Source organism: Oxyura jamaicensis, chromosome 12, assembly GCF_011077185.1.
Source record: "Oxyura jamaicensis isolate SHBP4307 breed ruddy duck chromosome 12, BPBGC_Ojam_1.0, whole genome shotgun sequence".
NCBI lineage: Eukaryota > Metazoa > Chordata > Aves > Anseriformes > Anatidae > Oxyura > Oxyura jamaicensis.
This window is the reverse complement of record NC_048904.1, coordinates 16796533-16818991: the sequence shown is the minus strand read 5'-3', so window position 1 is coordinate 16818991 and position 22459 is coordinate 16796533. Positions and strand designations below refer to the sequence as shown.

At 47.0% G+C, this 22459-nt stretch overlaps 1 protein-coding gene across 1 annotated transcript in view; it reads left to right on the top strand.

The window, feature by feature from the left end:
- The first annotated feature begins 9762 nt into the window (after window positions 1-9762).
- Window positions 9763-22459, top strand: part of FRMD4B (FERM domain containing 4B) — a 117641-nt gene continuing 104944 nt past the window's right edge. The window contains exon 1 of the mRNA XM_035337586.1: window positions 9763-9987. Coding sequence (XP_035193477.1) covers window positions 9970-9987 — 18 coding nt within the window. The 5' untranslated portion in view covers window positions 9763-9969. The remainder of the gene's footprint in view (window positions 9988-22459) is intronic.

Below are 22459 nucleotides of genomic sequence, written 5' to 3'. Positions count from 1 at the left end.
CACAGGAAGCCTGGTGGGCAGACCTGCTTCACAGGAGAGGGAAGCCTCGAGGTGTATTGCCGTTTTGTAATCAAACACTTTGACTTTTGTCGTGAATAATGGGGGAGGAGGGAGGGTCTTTTTTTTTTTTTTTTTAATTTTAAAAGCCCTTAATTTTCTGCAAAATAAAGAAATCCTAAGAGCCTGTTTTGAGGGTAAAACATCCGGTTTTGACTGAACACTTTTACCAGCTTGGTCCCAGCTCCTGAAGCAGATCGTTTTGAGAAGGCAAAGCTGTTCCCTGCCAAACACCCAGCTGCCAAAGTCTCCCGTCACCACCAGCGCGGCATCTGCACCATCTGATGCTGCGCAAGGGCTGAGAGGTCGTGGTGAGGGAGCCCGAGGCAACAGGCTAACACAAGCCGCTTCCTGCTGTGCTTAAAGCAGTAGATAGACACAAAAGGAGACAGCAGTCTCCTGTCAAAAGCAAAGCACCAAATATACCAACAGCACTCCCCGCACCCCAAGAGCCTTGTCGACCTCATAAAACAATTCAGGCAGACAACAGCAGGATTGGTGCCTTCTGAGATGGGCAGCATCTTGCTACACACAATATGTCAGAGCAGAAAACAATTATAAAACGGCACATGCCATCGCAGCTGGAGGTCACCTGTGTATCAATTGCCAGGGTTATTGCTAAGCTTTCTTACCATGCATAATGTGATACATTAAAACACGTAACAAATTGCCAAAAAAAATGCCACTGCCCTCTGTTGGCCTCTTCCTTTAGGCTGAAAGGAAAAATGCTCTAAGTGGAGAAGAAAATTGCTTAAAGCAAGTGAGCTATCTCGGAAGAATTCAGTTGCTTGTGCTCTCCATCACCTTTAAAAACACAAAAAATCTGATAATAAGAACAGGATTGTTGTAATTTGATGGTAGCTTGACAGCTGGCCCCAGCCCATCTCTTTTGAAGTCAATGGGAAGATGGCAATTTCATTAAGTCAGTGACACTTTCATGAAGTCCTAGTGAAAGACTAATACACATTGCTTATTTGCCCCCGTTTTAAAAGGTAGGATAGATCACAGCCCTGTAAGTGATTCACAGCGTGTCGAAGGATGTGTTGCTGGAGACAGGTACGGAGGTACCGCATAACTCACGGTGACATATAACTTCCTTGATGAGGTGCTACTGTGACTTTTTTTTTTACTATTAAATCACTCTATCAGCATATGGCTCTTATGGGTATATATAATCTAAACGAGCCATTATCCCAGCGTGGGTGGCTCTGAGAGTGAAGGGACCTTCCTGCTGGCTGTGGAAGGGAACGCTCAGTTTACCCGGCACTGAGCAATGCTTTTAAATTCACTAAAGAAAATATCTAGCTTTATGTCCAATTCACACAAGGTAAAATGCTCTTGATGGCTGCAGTTGTATACATATCTCATCCAATTTTCATCTGTAAGAAGGACATGGGGCAGCAGACCCTGTGTAATTGCAGGTAAGATTGGACAGTCTCAAAATAAAGAAAACAAAAAATAGTGACCGAGCTGGGAACTGCTGACTCGACTCCTGTCTCAGCTCTGTGCACCTGCTTTGAGAAACAGCTGTAATGCTCACCTGGACCTCAGTGGTGCTCTGAGAACTTATGTCTGGAAAAGATATGAAAGATCATTTGAAGTTCAGTGTCTTGTACAAACTGAAGCCAGGCAATGTAGATAAATTGTAAGGAAAATAAAGAGGTACTTTCATAAGTATTTCTATCACTTGGTCGTTGATTTAATTATTTTCTGATTCCAGAATACTCCCCAGAAACCACTTCTGATGCAAGCTGTTCACTAAGTAGAAGGAATTGTGCGTGATTTTGATATATTGATTAAGCTGCTACTAAATGATTTGAGATGAAGATCAAATACACTAAAAGTAATAAAAGATGCTTGAATCTAAGACCTTCTATGAATTCTATGGATGGCTTTTTCTGCTGCACTGCTATCATTTATCAGAACACTAATAATGTTTATTTCTCTAAGACTTACAGCTCATTGGTTACATTTAGAAAAGCAGCCTAAACTAAACCATTACAATTTAAAATGCCGTTTGCTGCACCACAGTGGTGGTGGAAGACCTGTTTTTTAAATCTTGTATTCCCTGGGCAGGGCCAGGCAGAGGTGAAGGTACTTGTCCTTGGAGCATCTGACAGCTAAAATCCACAGCAAGAGTTATGGACTGCAACCATTCCAGACTCATTTTTTATCTGAAAATATCCTGCGTCTTAATTTTCTGTGTGCTTTCCCTTCCTCTGATGGAGTTTTACTGACAACTTTCCCCATCTGATTTCGGCAGACCCCAACAACCCCAATTCCGGGCGCTCTTTGAACTAATTACAGAGCCCCTCTCTCAATAATACAATCTCTGTTGATAATTTATTAAATATGTTTAAGCCATCGGACCAAAAAGGTCATCCAAAGATAGTGACTATGAAATGGAAATGTGTTGGTTGGCAAGCTTAATGAATTGCAGATGCACGCTCCTAACTTGGAAAAACTGAAGCACATCACATTTTGGGGGACAATAAAGCCTTGAAGTGCATTATGGATTTATAGCCACAAGCAAAACTATGCATAAAAAAAATGTTGTCATTACCTAAATATGCAGATATTCCAAGTATTCACTATGCAAGGGAAAATCATATCTATTTGTCTGGTCTTATAAGCTATTTGCAGACTAATGAAAATTAACTTTTCTCCATTATATGATCATGGAGCATGCAAAGAGTGATGTGTACTTCAATAGCATTACCATGTAGTTAAGATTTAGGAGTGTTATTTATCGCCCTGCTGGCTGTGACAGGGCTCAGCAGCCCGGGTTGTATGTTCTGTAGTTTGCACATCTAGTCACATCCGAAGCCGGGGGAGTCCCCAGGTATTAGGTGAATGAATATATGGCAGATAAGGAAAGGTAAAATGCTTCAAGCATCTGAGCCCAAATGAAAGCTGTGCTGCTTTGTACTGGAAGAAGATGATCGGGCAGCATAGTCAGCTTCATCACAGTCCTGTTCTGCTTACTGAAGTGAGGGGAAAAATCCCCCCTTCCCTGCAGGGATCCCAGCCAATTTGAGGATAAATAGTTTAATGGAGTGCTGAATCCACATCGCTGACCTATCGTGTCTGCTGCGTGCCCTCCCAGTGACAGGGTATGTACCCATTTTGATTAATAAAGCTTTAAGGACATAACTTCACGTTATCTAACATCAAAACTAAACATTCTCTGCCTTACAAGGCTGTAATTTATTTAAATTTCTCCGTGCAGCATTACCCCATAAAAGCTGTACACGCCGAGGGCCCATCTGCCAAGGCCGCCCGGTGTGCCGAAGGCAGAGGCCAGCACTACACCATGGTGGCCACCGACGGCCCACGCCTGGCTTTTGGGGGGCAGCCCCAGGTTTCCCCTGGGTACTCTTCGACACGAGCAAACCCTGGCTGTGGGAAGGAATTGTGCCCCCCAGGATCGTGCTGTGGCCTTAACACGTGCTGGCATTGTGGCCGTATCCCTGCGTAGGGGTGGTGAGGCCTTCCTTGTCAGGCAAACACTCAGGGCAGATCTTCAGTCACCTCCGTGGGAAGGAGGAGTTGGGACAGGCGTAAACACAGGCACAATGTGCCTTTCAAACTGTGTCTTTTGTCACAATTAATAATGGAATGAAACAAAGAGGGCAGCACTGGTTTCTCCCATCCAAACATCAGCATCTACAGTGGAATTTCTAAATTTCTTTCTAAAAATCATGCTGGCGTTTGCTGGTGAAAGAGAGACCCGTGCCCATCACTAGTGCCCCAGTAGCAATAGCTCTGCCCTCCGTGGCACTTTGGCTGTTGGATACCAGCATTCGTCACGCAGCCGCCGGCTGCACCGCTCCTTAGAGGTCCTGAGGCAAAGCTGTCTGGCTTCACAGATGTTAATTATTTGCGTCTACTGTTAATTAGCTGTCTGCGTCCATCACGGCGGAGTGGTGACAGCCTGGGAGCCAGGAGCAGCCCGCGGGCTTTGTCCCGGTCCCTGCCGTCCCCTCTGCTCCTTTCCGACCAGAACATTTCATTTCAGTCACGGTGCCAGAGGCCAGGCCCCAGAGGACCTTTGAAATTAAACACGTATCAAGTACAGTGGGCAGAGGAGGGGGAGAAAGGGGCAATTCCAGCTCCTCAAGCATGCAAGCTGAGAGCTTTCAATGTATTTATTCAGCCAGCCACAAATCATGTCCCCGCTGTCCACAGGAACCTGTCTCTGTGATGGAAATTTCCACACTTGCGTCGGTTGGTGTTCTGCTCTTTGTTACTGCTTTGCCGCCTTCAAGACATTGTAAATAATTGAATTTTTACAGTAAGAAGGTTTTGTTGTTGCTGTTGCAGGGAAGGAAATTGATCCCTGGATTGCTGGCTCAGAAATGCGACATCCAGGGTGAATTCCCTGCATGGTGTTTGCAGTTACAGGGAAGCAAAAGTTTTTCATTCGCCAAAGACTCTGTAATTGAAGGCACATCGCAGAATTTTCAATAGGAGAGATTTATCACTGAAGACAATTCCGAGCTGCATTAAGTCTGAATCATATTTCTTTTGTTAGGATGTTAAACAAAAAGAATTGGCTTGGTGTTTCAGCTAAATGGTTGTGAAATAGAAAAAAAAAAAAAAAAAAGGAATAATTTATTTGTTCCTTTCCACCTGCAAATGGCCTGAGAACAGGTTGAGCTCTTACCCAAATGTTGCACGATGATTGCTAAAGCGCCACCAAATGATTTTCACAAATGTTTCTTGCTTTGTAATTTCCTGGTGACCGAGTCACTGTGGGTATTTGACATTTGAAATTCACATTTCAAACCCTTCTGACTGGACACGCAGATTGCAGGAACAGACCTGCTGCCTGGGCAGACCTCCGATTTCTGTTGCAAGTGCTCTGATGACACAGCCCCAGCCATTACCTCTTATTCAGCATCCGAAAGTCAGCTCATCCCCAGCTGGTTCTGGAGGCAGCCTTCACCACCCACTTTGTTTCTCCAGCATCTCTGTGCTTTCCCCAGCTTGCCTGGCCACCCACCCAACGCCAAAACCCAGAGCGACCAGTTGAGCATATGGTGAACCTGCCAATCACACTGACCACCGTCGTCACCACAAAAGCTCCTCTTTTCCCTGAGGTTCCCCATCTGCTTCTTGTCTCTTGCATCAGCATGTGAGCTCCTTGGGGCAGAGCCTGTGCCCATTCTGCATGCGCAGCGCCAGCTCTGCCGGTTCATGCATGTAACGCCCAGATGCACGGGCAGTAAATAACAACAAGGAAGCTGAAGTTCCCATCAGAGGGTACTCTTTCTCCTATATTCACCAGAAACTCATTTACTGGTGAATTCAACCAGAAACAAATTCAAAGGACACGGAAACACACACCATGCATGCTTAAGGATTCGCTTGAATATTCATGGGAGTGGGATTTTTGCATTTCTCAGCCCTGTCTCCAATCATTGATATAGAAACACCACCAGGAGTGGGGGCATTTGCTGCCTGGACCACCAGCGGATGCTCTGATGCTTGTGGGTGATGGACAAGTGAACGGTGTGTGGCCAAAGAGGACTGGCATTGCACCCAGCTGCCACCACAGATCTTGTGCCTTTGCTCCCTGCTGCACTCTCCAGCTTGGTGCACGTTCAGCCTATTTACAGTTGGGTCATTGCATTTCAGAAGGAAAAAAAAAACTCAAATGAGATATGCAAAAGAATTGGCAGGACTTAAAATAAGTGTTTTGCATGAAAGCACCTAAGATTTTGTGGCCTTGCTGAAAAAAGCCCTGGCAAATGCCACTATGGGTAGCACTGCTTAGATTAGGAAATCGGTGTGATGCTGTAGTTGTGTGCACTTCTCCAAGGTAGGCAGTTCTGGTCTTAAATGGTTCTTTTTTTGTGTGAAAAAGACTTCTGTTTCTTCTGGGTCTAAAATGTCTCCTTTCACAACAGCCTGTCTTCTGACCTCCCCCAGAATTCCCAGCTCTGCTTTCTAAAGCAAAGCAGCTATGCAGTATTTTTACTATGATGCTCCCTGCAGACTAGAGCAGTTTAGGAGCTCAGAGATCCACACTTTTAAATGTTTGGAGCATTGGAAATCACACTGGAAATCCTTGCTCAGTGGGAAGTGACACACGTGGGCTTTTCAGGGCTCCCTGGGATGAGAAGTGTCAGAGCACCTTGGAGCTGCAACCCTGTCACCCGCTTCTCTGCACAGGGGGCAGAAGCACTTCCACTCAGTTCCAAATCCCTGCTTTTAAGACCACCCAAATTATGACAATTTACCCTGAAGTGCCGTGTTATAAGCTATGGCCACTCAGGAGCAGGAGCATGGGAGCAGCAGGGCAACCCCCGGAAGAAACCTGGCAATGAAGCAGAAAGGTTCACTGGCAGTAAATGCGAGGACATAAAAACCTCTTTACTATCAGTGGAGCTAGCTGAGGGTGGTGAGCAGGGAGCCACCTCGCTGCTTTACACCGAATGAATTATAGAAGGACAGATTGAGGAAATAACATTGGAATTAAAAGGCTTTAAGATAGGATGGACAAAGGCAGTTGAACCAGGAAGGCAGGCTGCAAGTGGAAGGATTTATAAATTACCCAGACAAAGCTTGAGGGTCACTGGGACAGGCATAGCTGGAGCAGATGGGAACAAATGGGGAAACAGAGCACAAGGAGACAGGAGGGCTCCTAAATCACCTGAAAAAAATGCTGTGTGGAGGACAGGAAGGAGGACAGCACATCTGTGACCACTCCTGGCATTCCTATGGGCAGACTTTCTCAGTGGATGTGGAGAAGTGGGGAGATGCTCCTCTGCTATAAGCAAGCATATTGCCAGTGCCTTTAGCTGAGTGTCTGGGGGATGCCACTCGCTGCCACCAGCCCCTCTGCTGTCAGTGCTGGGCAGGGCAGTGGGGTGGGAGATGCTGCAGCTCAGGGACAGCAGGTTCCCATCGCTCCAGTGAGTTCCTGAGTGAGCCGGCTGCAGGAGCACATGGAGCTCACAGCCCCTGGGGACAGACATGCCCAGACCAGGTTCACTGCCAGAAAATCTTAGCACAGCTGAGAAGACAGTCTGGATGGCACAACTGTCTTGGCACTTGTCCTGGTATGCACTGATGGTGTCTGGCCAGCCCACCATCAGTATCAGAGATGCTTTAAATAAGTTAATGGGTTAGACTGAATTGTGCTGATCCCTTTATATCATCTTTGTGGATCATCAGCTGTCATCGACAAAGGAAAATGTAACTGAACAACATATTTGAGGTGGTTGATGTTGTGGATAGAGCTGTCAACAGCAATGAAAAAAAAGAAAAAGAAAAAAAAAAAAAAAGAAAAGCTTCTGCCACAAAATCAGAAAATTGTGCCCCAGGAAACAAAATGTTCAAAGGCCATAATAACCATTACAAACTTTCCACTTTAGGCTCAGTGCTTACTCATTCCAGTAAGGAGGGGAGATGAAGGAGGGCAAATGAGGAAAGGGTATTGCTTGTGTTTGTCTTGCATGCCATGGCAAGCAGATGGCAGAAGAGATGCCCAGTCCTGGAAGGAGTCGGGGACCCAAAGGGTTAAGCTTGGGTGGGCACAGGTGCAGGGGTTGTATGTGTGACATCTGAATGCAAAGTGAAAAATCACCTCTTGCAGAATCCAGTAAGCGGCTGGGGAAGCTTGACTGTGCAAGCCAATTTAAGCTCTGCAAGTCTGTAAGAAATGGAGAGAGACCAATGTAATAAAATACAATGTGGTGGAATTGGGTGGCTATTGTGGCACTTGATAGTTTTGCACACTGGGTTCTGCTGGCACTTTTGGAGCCAGGGAGGTTCTGCAATTTGAGGATCTGTGACGAATATTTTCCCAGGCATGAAAACTGCTGAATGACCAGCTGGCTATGTCCCACATTAAAATTCTCCATGTTGCTTTAGATGAGGTGATCTCCCCGTGTGGAATTATTTACAGCGCCATTGTGCTATGTGATTGCACCATTTTATAGTGCTGACCCCTATCAGAATGGCCCAGAAGCATCCGAAATAGAACAACAAGGAGCACCCTCACTTTCTAGCAAATACATTGCTGATCTATAGCAGGACAGCAAATAAAAAAAAATCACTTGTCATCTTCCAAGTATGACATAATAGGAAGAAATCTACCCCATAAGGTTAAGTCACTACTTATCTGCTTAATGTCTGATTGACATTAAGCAGATTGACTGGGAGATTCAATGTATTTGTTTTTAAATAGGAACCCAAACAACTTAATATTCCTTCTTGACTTAATCTGCTGGCAGGCTGGGTATCCAATTCATTGTGTTTATGTATGTACGTATTTATTTATTTATTTATGCCTCTTCTAGCATCACGTAGTCTGTGGGTTCCTATGGGAGTGGATGCTGTGTAACTGTGCTGTTGTAGCAATGGATGAAACCCACACAGAGATTATCCTTCATGTACAGCCATCTGCATTGGCTGCACTGATTTTAACAGCAATTTTTAAAGCATAGGCTCTTGTGGATTATCTGCTTGCTTCAGTGAATACAAATCAACTTGCTGTTAGATTAAGATACAACAATTTCCATATCTGGAGAGCGTACAATTAGTAATGGTAAAAATAAATAAATAAATAAATAAAATAATAATAATAATATTAAAGTATCATGCAGGTTGCAATGTTTGGTCAGCAATTTAAATGGCTGCTTGTGAAGAACACTGGAACTGGGAGTCCTTTACAGCTTAAGAAAACAGAAAATTTAGATCTGTCTTTTATTAAACACGACCTAAACTACTCTAATCCTCTCCCATTAAATCACCATCTTCTTCTAAGCTGTAACATGTTAAGTATACCTATGAAATAAAGCTGATTTAATACCCTTTTGTACAGCTGTACCCCTGAAACAAAGGGCAGTGAGTTCCCTACTTTTGTGAGCACCTCACTTTTGTTCTTTTGAACTAGTATGGTATAAAGAGAGAAGGGTAGAGGAAAACTATCAAGGACCTGATTACATTTTAATCACTGTGGTGATTACCATGTGCTAATTAAAGGCCTGCTGCTGTGAGATGCTGTATGCTTTCAGTGCCTTTACAGACCAGTTTTTCTACTGATGGTGGCTAGTCTTTTCCAAATGAGCAGGGTGGGATTTTCAGCAGCGCATGCAGGAGCCCAGGTTACTTTGGTTTACATGAGGCAGCTGCTTGGGGATAGCTTCTGGAAGCCCTGTCTTAGTGTGGTCTAATGAGAGATTTTGTTTGTTTGTTTACACAGTACAAACAGATGTAAACGCTGGCTCTCTTCTAGACATATAAATTTAATGAACTCGGCCTTCTGTGCTAACCTCCATGGGCCAGAAACCCCCCTTTCCTTTTGTTTTAGACTCAATCACAAGAAGAGAAGAAAACCAGGCGTACTGGCTTCCAACTGTCTGATTATAAAGCCTTCAGTCTCTGTGAGACAGTTACACTGCCCTGAAGTCAGATGTTTAAAAAACGTGGCAGGCTTTGCGGCCTAGCATCCCACTCCATTTCTCACACACAGACACCTTCAGTACCATCTAAATCCTCACTGCCTTTTTTGGCCTTTTTAAAACTTCTAGAAGTTAAGATCCCTGCACTATCATGCTATGGAGATGAACATTTGTAGGATGTGCAGATGAAGACTTAATGGCCCTGAACAGCCTCACTTGGGGCCTCACCTGCCCCTATTTAAGCTCAGATCAGGGGTTTAGCCCTTTCCTGAGCTGGTTTGGGTGAGTGCTGATCTTTGGCTTAGTTATGTTCCTGCCTAGCTGCGGAAATTGCCCACAGATGGAGTTCTCTGCCTGACCAAGGGGTTGCCTGGTGGTGTGGGCCCCTGGCTGAAGATGGCCGCTGCCTTGGGGCCTGCTTTGCTCAGGTACTGCAGGGCCGAGCCCTGCTTGGTGATGTCCCCATCCTCCAGGAGCAGCTGGCCCTCACTCCTCCTGCATGGGTGCTCTGACAAAGGTAAGATCAGCTATATACTGTTCTTTGACAGCAAAAGAAGTTTCTTAATATGTTCTTTAAATTCTGTGGAGCGTTTTTGCTTCTATTACACTGTAGAAGTGAGATTTTGCACCCACATTGTGGATGTTGAGCAGTGTTTGGAAATGTTATGGTGTTCAATTTAACTTGTGAGTAGCAATAGTTACTTTTCTAAAGTGGTGAATGTTCTATTGATGCATTATCTTTGAGGTATCCTCTCTATGTAGAGGATTTGAAGCATAGGGGAAAATATGTTGCTGAAATGTGGCTTGGGTGGTCACGGTCATTCTTGCTGTCCTTCTTTGAGAACATTTAACATGTGGCTTTAACTTCATGGATCTAGATGACAGTCTTGTTTGATTCACAGATGGGTCTTGTGATGGACATGCTTGTAGGCTCTCTTCCTGATACGGGAAGAGGTCAAGGCTTTCCATGAGTGTAATTGCATAGTTCTCTTATTCACCCAAAGTCATTTTGGAGTACTCCAGAGGCTAAGAGCACTAATGGAAGGTCAGCAACATCATTTTAGATGGCTCAAGGTCAGAGTCTGATCTGTGCTGCATTAGTGAGGAAGCACAGCAAATCTTGTAGGTTGAATGTTTTTATTCCTCCTTGACACCAGCATAACAGAATTGGAATGTACCCTTTAGAGCATTTTAATTTATTATGATCAAATGAACAGGATTTAACAAACAGGACCCTGTTTTTCAGAATTATGTCTATTGACTGTCCCATGGTATTTTTAGCTGGTTAAATGCCTCTAGTGTTATGCTATTTTCTGTCTTAATGTGTCCTCATAATCTGGCTAGTCAAACGGGAAAACAAAAAGCCCTCACATCAAACCCACATGTAGCCATTGAGATCTGCCTGACAGCAAGTAGAATAGATGTTCTTATGGTTTATGACTGTCAAATATGCCTGTAGTTAGAAGCAAAATAACCTAAAGCTCTCCTCCTGATATTAGAGGACAGAAATAAATCTAAGTGTAAAGTAATCCTTTTCCTAATGCATCAGAAAAAGCTCGACAGCCTTTGCCTACTAAGCAAACAAATCTCAGGAAAACATGGTGGTTGAGAATAGGCTTGGGCACACTGTGAAGTTTTCTGTAGAAAGAAACTAATAGATAAAGTGCTGAGAGCATTTATTTTACATTAGGATGGAAGCTTGCATAGTGTCCTGCAAGCAGACTTTCTCCCCTGCCTCCTAGAAATGCTGTGGCTATGGCCACTGGCTCTGGGTATGTACACAGTGGCTGTCTTTTCATCTTGCCTGTCTACACATGTGTTGAGTCTCCAGCAAATTAGTGCTTCAGGGCTAATGAAAGAGCACTTCTAGAGCCTGTCTGTATGGACTGCTCTAATATATGAGGCTAATAAAGACCAAAGTGCATGTGTTTGACATTTGGGTCTCCACTAGAGTCCAAAATGTAGTTCAGCAAAGGCCATCTGAAAAGAAAAGGAGAAAGTCCTAGAGGCATTTTGGGCAGAATAAGCCTAAGGAGGAGTCTGTGTGGAGGACTGACTCAGGAGTGTGGCTTTCCTGCTGGTAAGCCTGTTGACCTTTGTTATCCTTAGCTATCTCAATTTATAAAAATGAGGGATGCTGCTAATATTAATCTTTGTAATGTGCTTTCGGCTCTCCTGGTGAGACTCTGGGTATTGTTTTCATTAATGCGTGACAAGGTCCATAGGTCTCCTTGATACTAGAAGGCCAGATTTTAACATGTTTGGATAACATTTTGAAATATGGGAGACGCAGCTTTTTGACTCTCTAGGGGCTAGTATGATTCCAGGAACAACTGGGGAAAATAAGTGATTTGTTTATTTTCAAAAACTAATAAATATTCCAAAACTTTCTGAATGTACAAATGTAGTGATCAGAAATATGAATATAAAACCTTTTTCAGATTAGATCTAAATATATAGGGATATGAAGAGAAATATCCAGAGCAGGATCTCTTCCATTATTAATGATGTTGCAGACATAGTATGCATCTTCTGGAAAGACGCTCTTGATCAACAGCAGTTAATAAACCATGAATTGCTACAGTCACGGGTGAAATTCTGTGGCCTGTGGAGTGTGGGGTGGTTGGACCAAGTGGTTATAAAGAGCTACTCTGCACTTAGTAACTTGCCTTTGATTCTGTGGAAACAGTAGATGCAGTTCATAGTGAAGCAGGACGTGAAATGCAAGAAAAGCCCAGTAGATTGTGCTATCAGCCATCAAAATTACCATCATTTTTGAGAGAACTGAGTTTTGGTGATAAAAGGGAAAACATCTATGTCTTCAGCTGATTTTCTCTTTTTATTGAGCATAAGTCTTTGAGAGGGTGTATAGCACCTGGGTATGTATTTCTTGTCCTACTGTTAGCCTGTGGAACTGCCTCATGTTTAGGAACAGTGGGGCAATTAAGGGTCTGGAAACCAAATGTGAAAAATTCAACTCCTGTTGCAGGCTTCGTCCACAGTCTGAGCTCATCGCTTGTGTTAACCTGTGTGTAGGAGATAGCATCTCACCTACAGTATAAATGAACAATATGAGGAGGTGGAATAGATTATTGCAAGCTCAGAGTGGAGGTGTGGGGGGATGACCTGAGTGAAGCTCAGGTTCACTCATCTAATTTCAGGCTTCTGAGCTCAGGCACCAAGTTAGCCTGGGTGGAGAAAATGAAAGGGGGGCGCTTATCGCTGTCTCCCTCTAACATGGAATAAAACATGCAGCTTATAACGGTTTCTCTTGCTTGAAGTACAACAAAATCTATCCTTTGGGGGAGAGCAAAGTTGGAAATCAGATCCTGGTGAAATGCCTTTGAAGATGAGGAATGTCTTACTGCGTAAAGAGCCTGGCCTAGTTGGGCCTGGTCCTAGTGGGCCTTCAGGTAACCCTGTAAGCAGCCAGCCAGACTGCCTCCAGCCCCAGCAGCAGTCCCTTGGAAGCTGCTTTTGGGGTAATTGCTTGGCTAGGTTTTGTGGATGGACTAAATCTGGCCTGTATAAGTAGACGTGAAGAAAATAGCAAATTGTCAACACTAATGGATTTCATAATCATTACCATTTCTAATTGCCTTTATAGTGTTTCAGAATACCAGCTAACAGAACCACATTTGAAATGTGTCTGAATGAAAGCTGAAGATTGTATGGTAATGTTTGAAATCATTCATCATTAGACATCATTAGGAACCCTATTTTTTGTCCATGTTTAATGCTACAGATTTAGCATTCTGCAGAGTCCCTTAAAATTGCATCCGTGTGTCTAAATTTAAGGCTTAGGTTTCTTCAAAATCTAAGGAGTTTGAGCTCTTTAAAGCTTATGCATTGTCAAGACAACTTAAGAAAGCACATTGTGTAACACAAGGTAAGAATGACATTTGTTTTACATCTGTTTAATGAGGCTAAGGAGAGCCCAAGAAGCCAAATACAGGACCAGCACTCTGAAGATGTACATTTTTGTTGCTTCTATGCTAGGGTAAGACTGAACAGTGCTATTTTCCTCATCTCCCAGTTTTTCTGCCTGTAAAATGGGGACAGTAACAAGTGTCCTTTGTAAAGCAGCTCTGAACACTGAGCAAGTCAAGAACAGGGGTTGTGTAGTGGTGCAGAGGTGGACAAAAGCACTTCAGCACAGCCAAGCCTTTTAAACTCAGCTGGCTCAAGTAGGCTGCTCACATCTGGAGTTGTTGGTGCCCCAGCGTTACCCCAGAAGCCCTACTGAAAGCTGAAGCTAAGCATGTATAAATGTATTTGCTGAATTTGGACCTTGTACTTGAATTCTGGCATTTAGAGGTTGCTTTACAGAGTTTCTCAGGGCTCAGGTCTGCTGTTGTATTTTTATAACAATAGTTTGTGTATTTTGGCAGTTAAGGTAAATTACATCATTTTACTCTTTCCACATTTTATTTACCTCATTTCCTTTTCTAAAAATACACAAAAGATGACTATTCAGTGTATAAGGCACACTTGATACGAGTCTGAAATCAGAGGCAGAAAAGCCAGCAGCCCCTTGTCCTCCACTTCATTTAAAACACATCGCCCACATCATGCCCCACAAATAGATGCTGCTTGTGAAAGGCCGAGGTAGGAACAGCCCCTGGCTGCTCTGGAGAAGCAAAGGAAGGAAGAGGGAAAGGAGAGGGGGCCTTTAGCTTCCTCTATGGGAGGAAGGCTGTGCCGGCGGGAGGAACCACGCTGTCAGCCCCGCTGTGCTCTGTGCAGCTGCCCGAAGAGCAGCTCTCTGCTGTCTTCTGCAGTTGACTCCAGTCTATCTTGGATGGTTTATAACATTGTGTGCCCATACTGTAAAGGTTTATGTGCATATTGGAACCTCTGCCACCTGCTTGCAGGCTCAATATGGATCACTTCCAAGCTGGCTGCCGTCCTCTTCTGGAGGTTCGTGCTCTGCCACGGGCGTAGAGCTCCAGCACATGGGTGCTCGTCTCTGCTCTAGCACAGACCAGGAACAAAGGCATTTTGAGCTAAGCGGGCTGACTTTGCCTGAGAGTTGTGGAAGGATTATCTTTTTTCCTGCTCTAGAAGAAACTGGATCAGGTTTTTTGGTCTCGGCCTAAACTTCAAGCCTTCCCCAGAACCCCCAAAACCTGGATAGCTGCAGTTAGCACACCTGGGTGAAGAGTAGCTGTGCAGAGAGCATGAAATACAGCCTGAAGTCTGCCTTGCCATCACTCCAGTGATGCTCATTTCAGGATCTGCATATAAAGTCATGGCCAAATTCCATAAACAGCCTGTGTCTTTAGTGGGGTCTCCCAGAAGAACGCTGCAATGGGCTAGACCAGAAGCCCATTTAGCCTGGCATTGTACTGTTCATCCTAAATAATGAATGTTACCCACTCTGGTGGTTTGTACAGATTAAAATCAATGACAGATCTCAGCAGAGAGGCAAAGTACCTTTTAAAACATTAATATTCCCCCTTTGCTATAAAGGGATTTTGCAGAGTGCTATGGTCAGTGCTGTAGGCTACCTTCCACGTGAGGAAAATAGCACAGATTCAGTGGTTAATCTCATGAGATCTTTAACCCAATCTGCTTTAGATATTTACCCCCTAGGCTTTAGATATTTGCTTAACAAGAAGCTGATATCCAAAAAGTGTTTTGGGGCTAGGAATGCAGGGTTATATTACAGACTGCCAAACCTCCAGGAAATGCATTGATGGATTGTTCTGCGATGCATTTCCCTTCTAGTTCTGAATTGTGCCAACAGCTCTTGGCCAAGGAAGGTGAAAGGACTTCATGAAGTCCTGCTTCAAGTTCTGCTCCATGCCATGGACTAAAGTGGGTTTTCTCACCGACCGTGACACCTGAAAGGCAGCCCTGCAGCCTCCCATCCCTTTCTGTGCTCAAGGTTCATGCTCCAGGGACTACACCGTGGCCCTGCACATGTTAGGAAAGCACCCAAAAGGGCTGTCTGCAGCTGGGGCGCTGCTGCTTTGCTGGCAGGCAGGACATGCAATCGTTTGATGTCGGTCTGGATCTGTCCCAGACTTAGTTCTGGGTTTGTGCTGCTACCTTGGCTGAAGGGTGGGAGTTCCTTTATGGCTTGCTGTGAGACTCCAGGCACACCTCATCTCCAGGTTCCTCCTTCCGTGCTTTTCTTGTCTGGTTTCTCTGCTGTTGAGGGTGAGAGACCTTCTGGGTTTGTGGGACACCTGCCCCATGGGGTCCTGGTCCAGGCTGGTGTCTTGGGGTCATGTACAATCCAGAAGGGGCTGCATGGCTTAAGGACTTCTGCGTGTTGCCTTCATCACATCAGGTCTCCTCTGCCATCACTTGTTCCCTGTGCACACCCAGTTCAGTTCCACTGTTTTCTGCAAGCCTTTGATTTCATTATAATGCAGCTATAAAACCGATGAAGAGTGTTTATTCCAGCTACTATAAATATTGGCTGACCTTCTTTCTTCAAAGGAAGCTCACTCCTGTCCCTAGACTTTGATTTAGGATTACTTGTGGAAGGCAAATGGATGCATACATCACATCATTAGGGGAAATTACGTTGATATTTTGAAGTATTGCATGCAGGAAGGTTGGGATGGCCAACTTTAATGGCAGAAATAAGCACTGCTGGAATTTCTTGTGATACGGAGCAATCTTTGGGAGGCTGCGTGCATATTCTGCAGGATGGAGCCCACTGGGGCTGGGGGCTGATAGCTGGAAGTTGGGCAGGGATGAGACTGGTGGTGTAGTGATAAATGTAGCAGTAGCTAAAATCAGCTGCTTGGTGTTCCTGTGGATAAATACCATGGGAATGTGCAGGAAGTGCTGTGAGTGCAGGATTGTGCTGGGAGTGAAGCAGGTGCAACGGATCTGCAAGGTGAGGCAGAAAGCTTCAGAGGGCAATGTGCAAAAACCAGAGACAAAGCTGCTGGGGTATCAGCCCTGAGTTGGGGCTGCTTGGAGCAGGATATTGCCATGGTCACGGCAAGAGGAAACGCACCTGGGAGCATCTTCATACCAGGATCCCAGAGGAAGAGAAGGAAGAAGACCCCCAGGAAGTCTTTGCTAGCCTGGGAAGGATGCTGTAAAGCTGAGTTCTGTGAGTGCAGGTGGGGATACAGGCAAAATATGTAAGCAAGCCAAGCTGTTTATTCCTCTGCTTTAGCCAGGCACCGGGTAGCTGGGGACTGTAATCTGAAAATGGGGCACCCGGGAAGGTGTGGCCTTGCTGGGGCTTATCACTTGTTTCTTACTAGAGGAGTCTAAGGCAAACCGATCGTATTTACCTGGGAGGATTTCCATCTTGTGAATTATTGAATGAACCACCAAGGATTTGTGAAACTTTGGGAAGGACACCAGCCTGCTCCTTCGTGACGATCGGAGCCTTAGGGTGCATTTCCTCACAGCAAACGCTGCAATGGTTTGTTTGGGGGAATAGATGGGACTTGCCATGGTGCTGCTCGCTCCCAAGGGACACCCGACCGGTGGTGCATTTACCAGCACCCCCGGTTTCTCCGCCAGCCCCGAGGCTGCTGCTGCTCCCCGCTCGGCTCCGGGCACCAACCCACCGCAGGCAGCGAGAAAGCAGGGTTTGTAGCACCCCAGCGCGGCTGTTCCCGAGCTCAGCCCATTGTTCCGCGCTGCAGCCGGGTGACAAAGGGCTGCCACAGCCCCCGGAGCCCAGCGCCCCCCTCCCGCTGTCCCCGGGCCCCCCTCGCCCTCCGGGGATGCTGCGTCCGGCCGGGGGCGCGCAGGGCGGGGGGGACCGCGGCCGGCCCCGAACCCCGCCCGGAGCTCCCGGGGAGGGGAGAGGGGGGCGAGGGGGCCGGGAAGCGGTTCTGCCCCCACCCCCGGGCCGGGGGGGGCGGCTCTAAGCCCAGCCCAGCCCAGGCGCCGCAGGGAGGGCGGCCCGGGCGGGGATGCGGGGCCGGGCTGGGCTCCGCCGGCCGCCCCCCGTGTGGTGCTGAGCCCCGCCGGAGCCAAGGTAAGGGGGGCCGGGGGGCGAGGGGACACGGGGGGAGGGTGAAAGGGGGGCGCCTCGGTGCTCCAGCAGCCCCCACCCCCCGGGTTCGGGTTGGGGGTCCCCGCGGTGCGGGGGGCGCTGCTGGATGCTCTCTGCCTGCCGCAGGCTGTGCGGAGGGGGGGACCCGCTGCTGCCCTCGCCTCGGCGGTGCCGAGCCTGCCAGCCGGGGCTGGCCCCGCACATGGCTGCGGACGGACAGACAGACGGACAGCAGGGCGCTGGTGCCGGCCCCAGACCGAGCAGAGGAAGCCCACAGCGCTTCCTCCGCTTTTGTTGCCCGCGTTCGCCTTCCCGGCTTCGCCCGGCTTCCTCTCGGCTCCCAGAATAGCTGCGGCATCGCTGCCTTCCCCGCATTGTTCTCGGGGTGCTTCCTCTCGCCTCGCTCTTCCTCCAGCCCCAGCCGGCAGCAGGTTCGCAGCTCCCGGACCTGCTGGCACGCTGCTGGGTCCTGCCCTGCCTCCTGGGGCCGCTTCTCCTCGGCCCTCCGTGTGCAGCCTGACAGCCGTGCCCCAATTCCATCCCCACTCTGCCGGGAGGAGGTTTAAACTGCACCCAGATCAACTTTTTTTTTTTTCATCACGCCCAGCACAGTCAGGGTGTGATTTCTTGTGGCCTCTGCTGCACTTCGCATGGGCTGGGGTGATGTTAGGCACTGTGCCCCTAACCCAGGCCTTCCGACCCAGCTATGATGATGGGAAATAACTTAATGCTTCAATTCTGACCATGCTGCACCCTGTTTTCATAGGTGGGACCAGGTGGCCCACAGCTGTGTTGGGTGTAGCTGGGGGCTTGCATTGAACACGCTGATCCCGGACAGGAGAGGTGAGCGTGTCCGTGGTGGCTGCAGGAGGAGGTCCGGGGAGAAGCTGGGTCAGGAGCTCATGCCTGGAGCACCCCATCCCCACCTCCTGCAGCGTGCTGCTGTTACTCAGAGCCGTTTGGAGGTGTCTGTGGGTCTGTGCTGGGCCAGAGGGCGGCCAGTAGCTGCTGCCTGCTGGACTGGGCTTCTCATGGGGCTTTGTTCTTTAAGCTCTTACTTAGGGTTTTACCTCAGGGGAAGCAAAGAGCAGCTGAGCTCGTTCTTGTAACTTTTGCAGGATTCCCAGCAGTGAAGTGGCCTTTAATCGGGTTTTGTGTGGCTACAGCTTGGGAGGTGTTTGAGCAGCAGGAGGGCACTGGCTGGAGAGCTGCTCTGCGGGCTGGGGAGACTGCAGGGCTTCCCGTAGGGCTGCTTCGTGCAGAGGTGGGGATGTCTAGGAACATCTATCTGCTTTCATTTGTGGTCTCGCTTTCTTGAATGATTCCTTCAAGATTTTAAGAGCTGCTTCTGCAGGAGTTAGCAGCTCTTGCCTTAAAGATTTATATTCCCTGCAACTGAGTGGGTTTCCAGCTTTGGTCTGGTTTATCCCAAGATTTATCTTGCGGATTTCCTTGGGCTTCTGTGGGTGCAGCTGTGTCAGACTTGATCTTTTTAGTTGGATTTTGATGTATTGAACATGTCAAAAAAACTTAGTATGAAAATGCACTTCGGTCCATTGGAAATGTCATCTTTGTCAAAAGGCAGCAGTTGGACAGAAACCTTTCAATCTGTTAAGTGCTGGAATGCCGTAGCTTTGAAAACAGGAATTCCTGGGGTCTGTCGTGCAGGTGACCCTTTTCCTGTGGTTTGCTGTGAGGATGCTGGTTTTGTAGGTGCTGAAGCTGGGATGTTTTGGGGCTAGTGAGATGAAATTGCTACCTAGCTCCCCAGGGTAAAGGCTGTGAATGCTCTCTGCCCGGTGGGGCTGTGGATGGGCGCTCGGGGCACAGGCCAGCCTGTCCTTAGCCTCTGGTAATTAAAGCAGTGGAGGGGAAGAGAGACTCACTGCAGGTCTTACATAATTTCAAAGATCTCTTGCACATTATCCTCTTTTCTTCCTCCAGTGCTCCTTAGTGCCCCCTGAATGGCAGAGGAGGGAAGGGGATGTAAAGAGTGGGGTAAATGGCATCCTCTGGCCCTCGAGGCCTCTGCCTGTTGCACCTCCAGTGGAGATGGTGGCTCAGTGTCAGGTGCTTTTGCGAGCGGTAGCATAAATTAAAGCTGGGGGATGAGCAGGTTAGAAGGTTAATGAGATGTCTGAACTGAATTGATTTTCCATACGAACTGGCTATAATGTTTTGTTCACTTTCTCCCCTTCCCTGGGATGCCGTGTTTCAGCAATTAAAGGACGTAAGGAGCAGCGAAAGGGCTGGAGGCGTGGGGAGTTGTGGAGAACTGGAGAATGTGGCTGGAAAACCTTGGTGTGCTCCCTAGGTGTGCTGGCACAACTTTGGCCAGAGTAAGGGAGCTCAGTTAGGGCCCTGTCTTCTCGTCTCAGCGTTGTACAGGCTGGCTAGGGAGACCAGTGGAGGAGGAGCTGTGGTGTAAAAGGATCACCAGGTCCCGAGCTGCCAGGCAGCATCCCAGCCGGGGTGGCACTGCGGCTCCCGTCAGCTGGTGGCATGCCAAGGGGCAGACCCCGAGTTCAGGCTACGTGGGAGCAAGGTGCAGCTCGTCCTGAGCTTCTTTGGTAGGAGGCCTCATGCTTAAATCACAATTCAGACTTTTCCTCTAGGATTATATACCAAAGAATCTTAATTTTTATTTAAGAAAAAGAAAACAGTTCTATTAGAGGCTAGTGCCAGGCTTTAACTTTGTACTAACTTTTAACTTTGTTTAACTAACTGTAGTACAAGTGAAACAGTTTCTGGGCTTAAATGGGAAGCTGAAGTAAACGTAAGGGCTGCCTGCAGACGGCAGCTCTCACACAGCAGCACGATTCCTGTTGAAGGTTTCTGAGCAGCTGAGGATGGCTGTGGAGCACGTGCACCCTCACGGCAGGCGAAGGAGGATCGAGCTGCTCAGATCACCTGGTTGCTGCAGGAAGGGCTGGCGGAAGGGAGGCGTAGGCTTGGCACCTCTGCATTTGTGATCAGACCTCAGATAGACCAGTGTGTGCCATTGCGACGAGGTTGGTCGTGGCTTCAGACTCTGAGATTGTGGTCAAGTCTAGGGCTGAGAGCACTGAGTAGGTCGCTGGGCGTTACTGATACATGAGCTACCCCCTGATCTCATGGGCCTGGCCATCAGCGTTGGATGACAGCAGTTATGGGAACAGGTCCTTGGCTGGCTTAGAGCATGGATATCTATTTTTTAACAGGCTAAGCAGTTTGCATCCAATATAACGATGAAAAGCCACAAGGAGAGCTGCTATTGTTTGGTCGCAGCCGTTTCGAAGCATTAAGCCTTCCTCTTGCCCCCGATCGTAATGCATCAGTGCTTTCAGCAGCTGTTGACAATTCTGTGGTTAAATGGTGGAGCTTATAGAAAGCAGGCATTTTTTTCTTATGCTTTTTAAAGCAACACAACAAACCACCAAAACGTGGCTCCTTCAGGATTGTAATTTTTGGAAAGCATAGATGGCACGTTGAACACATGCAAGCTGTAATTTCAGCTAGCCCTTTGTTTTTGCTTAGCCTGTTTGCAGGGCTCTTCCCCAAAAGTTGGGGAAAGGACGTGCTTTGGTGATGGCTTCTCAGCTCGACCTGGCTGTTGGTGGCAGTACGTAGAGAAGGTGGGTTTCAGGTTTTCTGCAGCTGTCACAACTTCAGCACCAAGGAAGGGAACTTCACTGCAAAAGAAGGATGCTGAAGAGCAAGGCAGTTCTACCATGGTCATCTTGCTAGCTGTTGGCTCTTTAACAAACCACTACAAAAGCTGTTGTCCAAGAGTTTATACAGTTCCCTCAGACCTTCAAATGTCCAAAGCCCTGACACCAAGGTCCTTCCATTCCTCTGCCAGCGCAGGAGGGGTCTCTGCTATGTGCTTCTGGCTCACAGCTGAATTTTTCCAAATCTGGTGGATGCTGGGTGTGACCAGAGCTGCTGTGGTCTAGTTATGGTGCCAGAAGAATTAAGCCACTGCTTTGTTGGTCCTAAGGGCATGTGTGTGATCAGTTATTGCTGGTTTTGATCAGCACTGACTAGTTGAAATCACCACAGCCTGCCTGGCCGTGTTCTGCTGTGTGCCTTTTAGTGGGAGGTGGAGACCCCAAACTCTCTAATAGGTGCATGTTGAGTACCCTGCAGCTTTTCTAATGCTAATGTCTGAGCTATGCTTAGGTGCTTTGAAAGAGAATTCCGTAGTCTGGTTAATCTCCGTGTATATGAACCTCTCTTACAATTAATCCTTCATCTTTTCAGATCCTAGTGCGCGAGGTGGTTTTAGAACCCAATCCATTTACTCTGTGTTGCGTTACAATCCCCCTCTCCCTGAAAGAAGAGACAGAGCGAAAATGGACACTTCTGCACGTTCTGTAGAGCAGCGGTTATTGGTGCTCGTTGTTACTGCTCTATGGCGTTGACATAAAATATTTCAGAGAATTATCTTCTCCCCGCAAACATTCCAAGGAAGATTACTTTCAGGGCTCATCAGTCTTGAAAAGTTTTATAGGAAATCCAGTGATGAGAGGAAATGCACTGGTGAAATCCTAACCCTTTTGAAATTAACTGGAAACGTGAGGCCAAAATCTTGCCTGGAGTTTTACTTAAGCATTTCCTTGGAATACCGTTTGGGTGCTTTAGAGCTGTGGAATTGCGCAGTTTTACTGAAATACCAGTTCCCATCTGTTCCAGCTTTATTCATAAATGATCCAGCTGATTTCCCCCCACCTTGAAATGAGGCCTGATATGATTAGGAAACTCCTGGAGTATTTTGATTGTTTTTAAATGGTAGATGAAATAACATCAGCAAATAGTTGGGCATCCTTTCTCCTTATTTCCCAAGAAGTCCTAGAAGGACTTGAGCTCATTACAAGCATCTGGGGGCAGAGACTGTTTTCTGTTGTTTAGAAACAAGCCTGAAAGCAATACTAAGCACTGGATATTTTGGAGAGCACTTGACTCAGCCTGCCCTGGCCCACAGAGCACAGCAGAGGCTGTGGCCGTGGTCAGAGTGTGCTGAGTATTT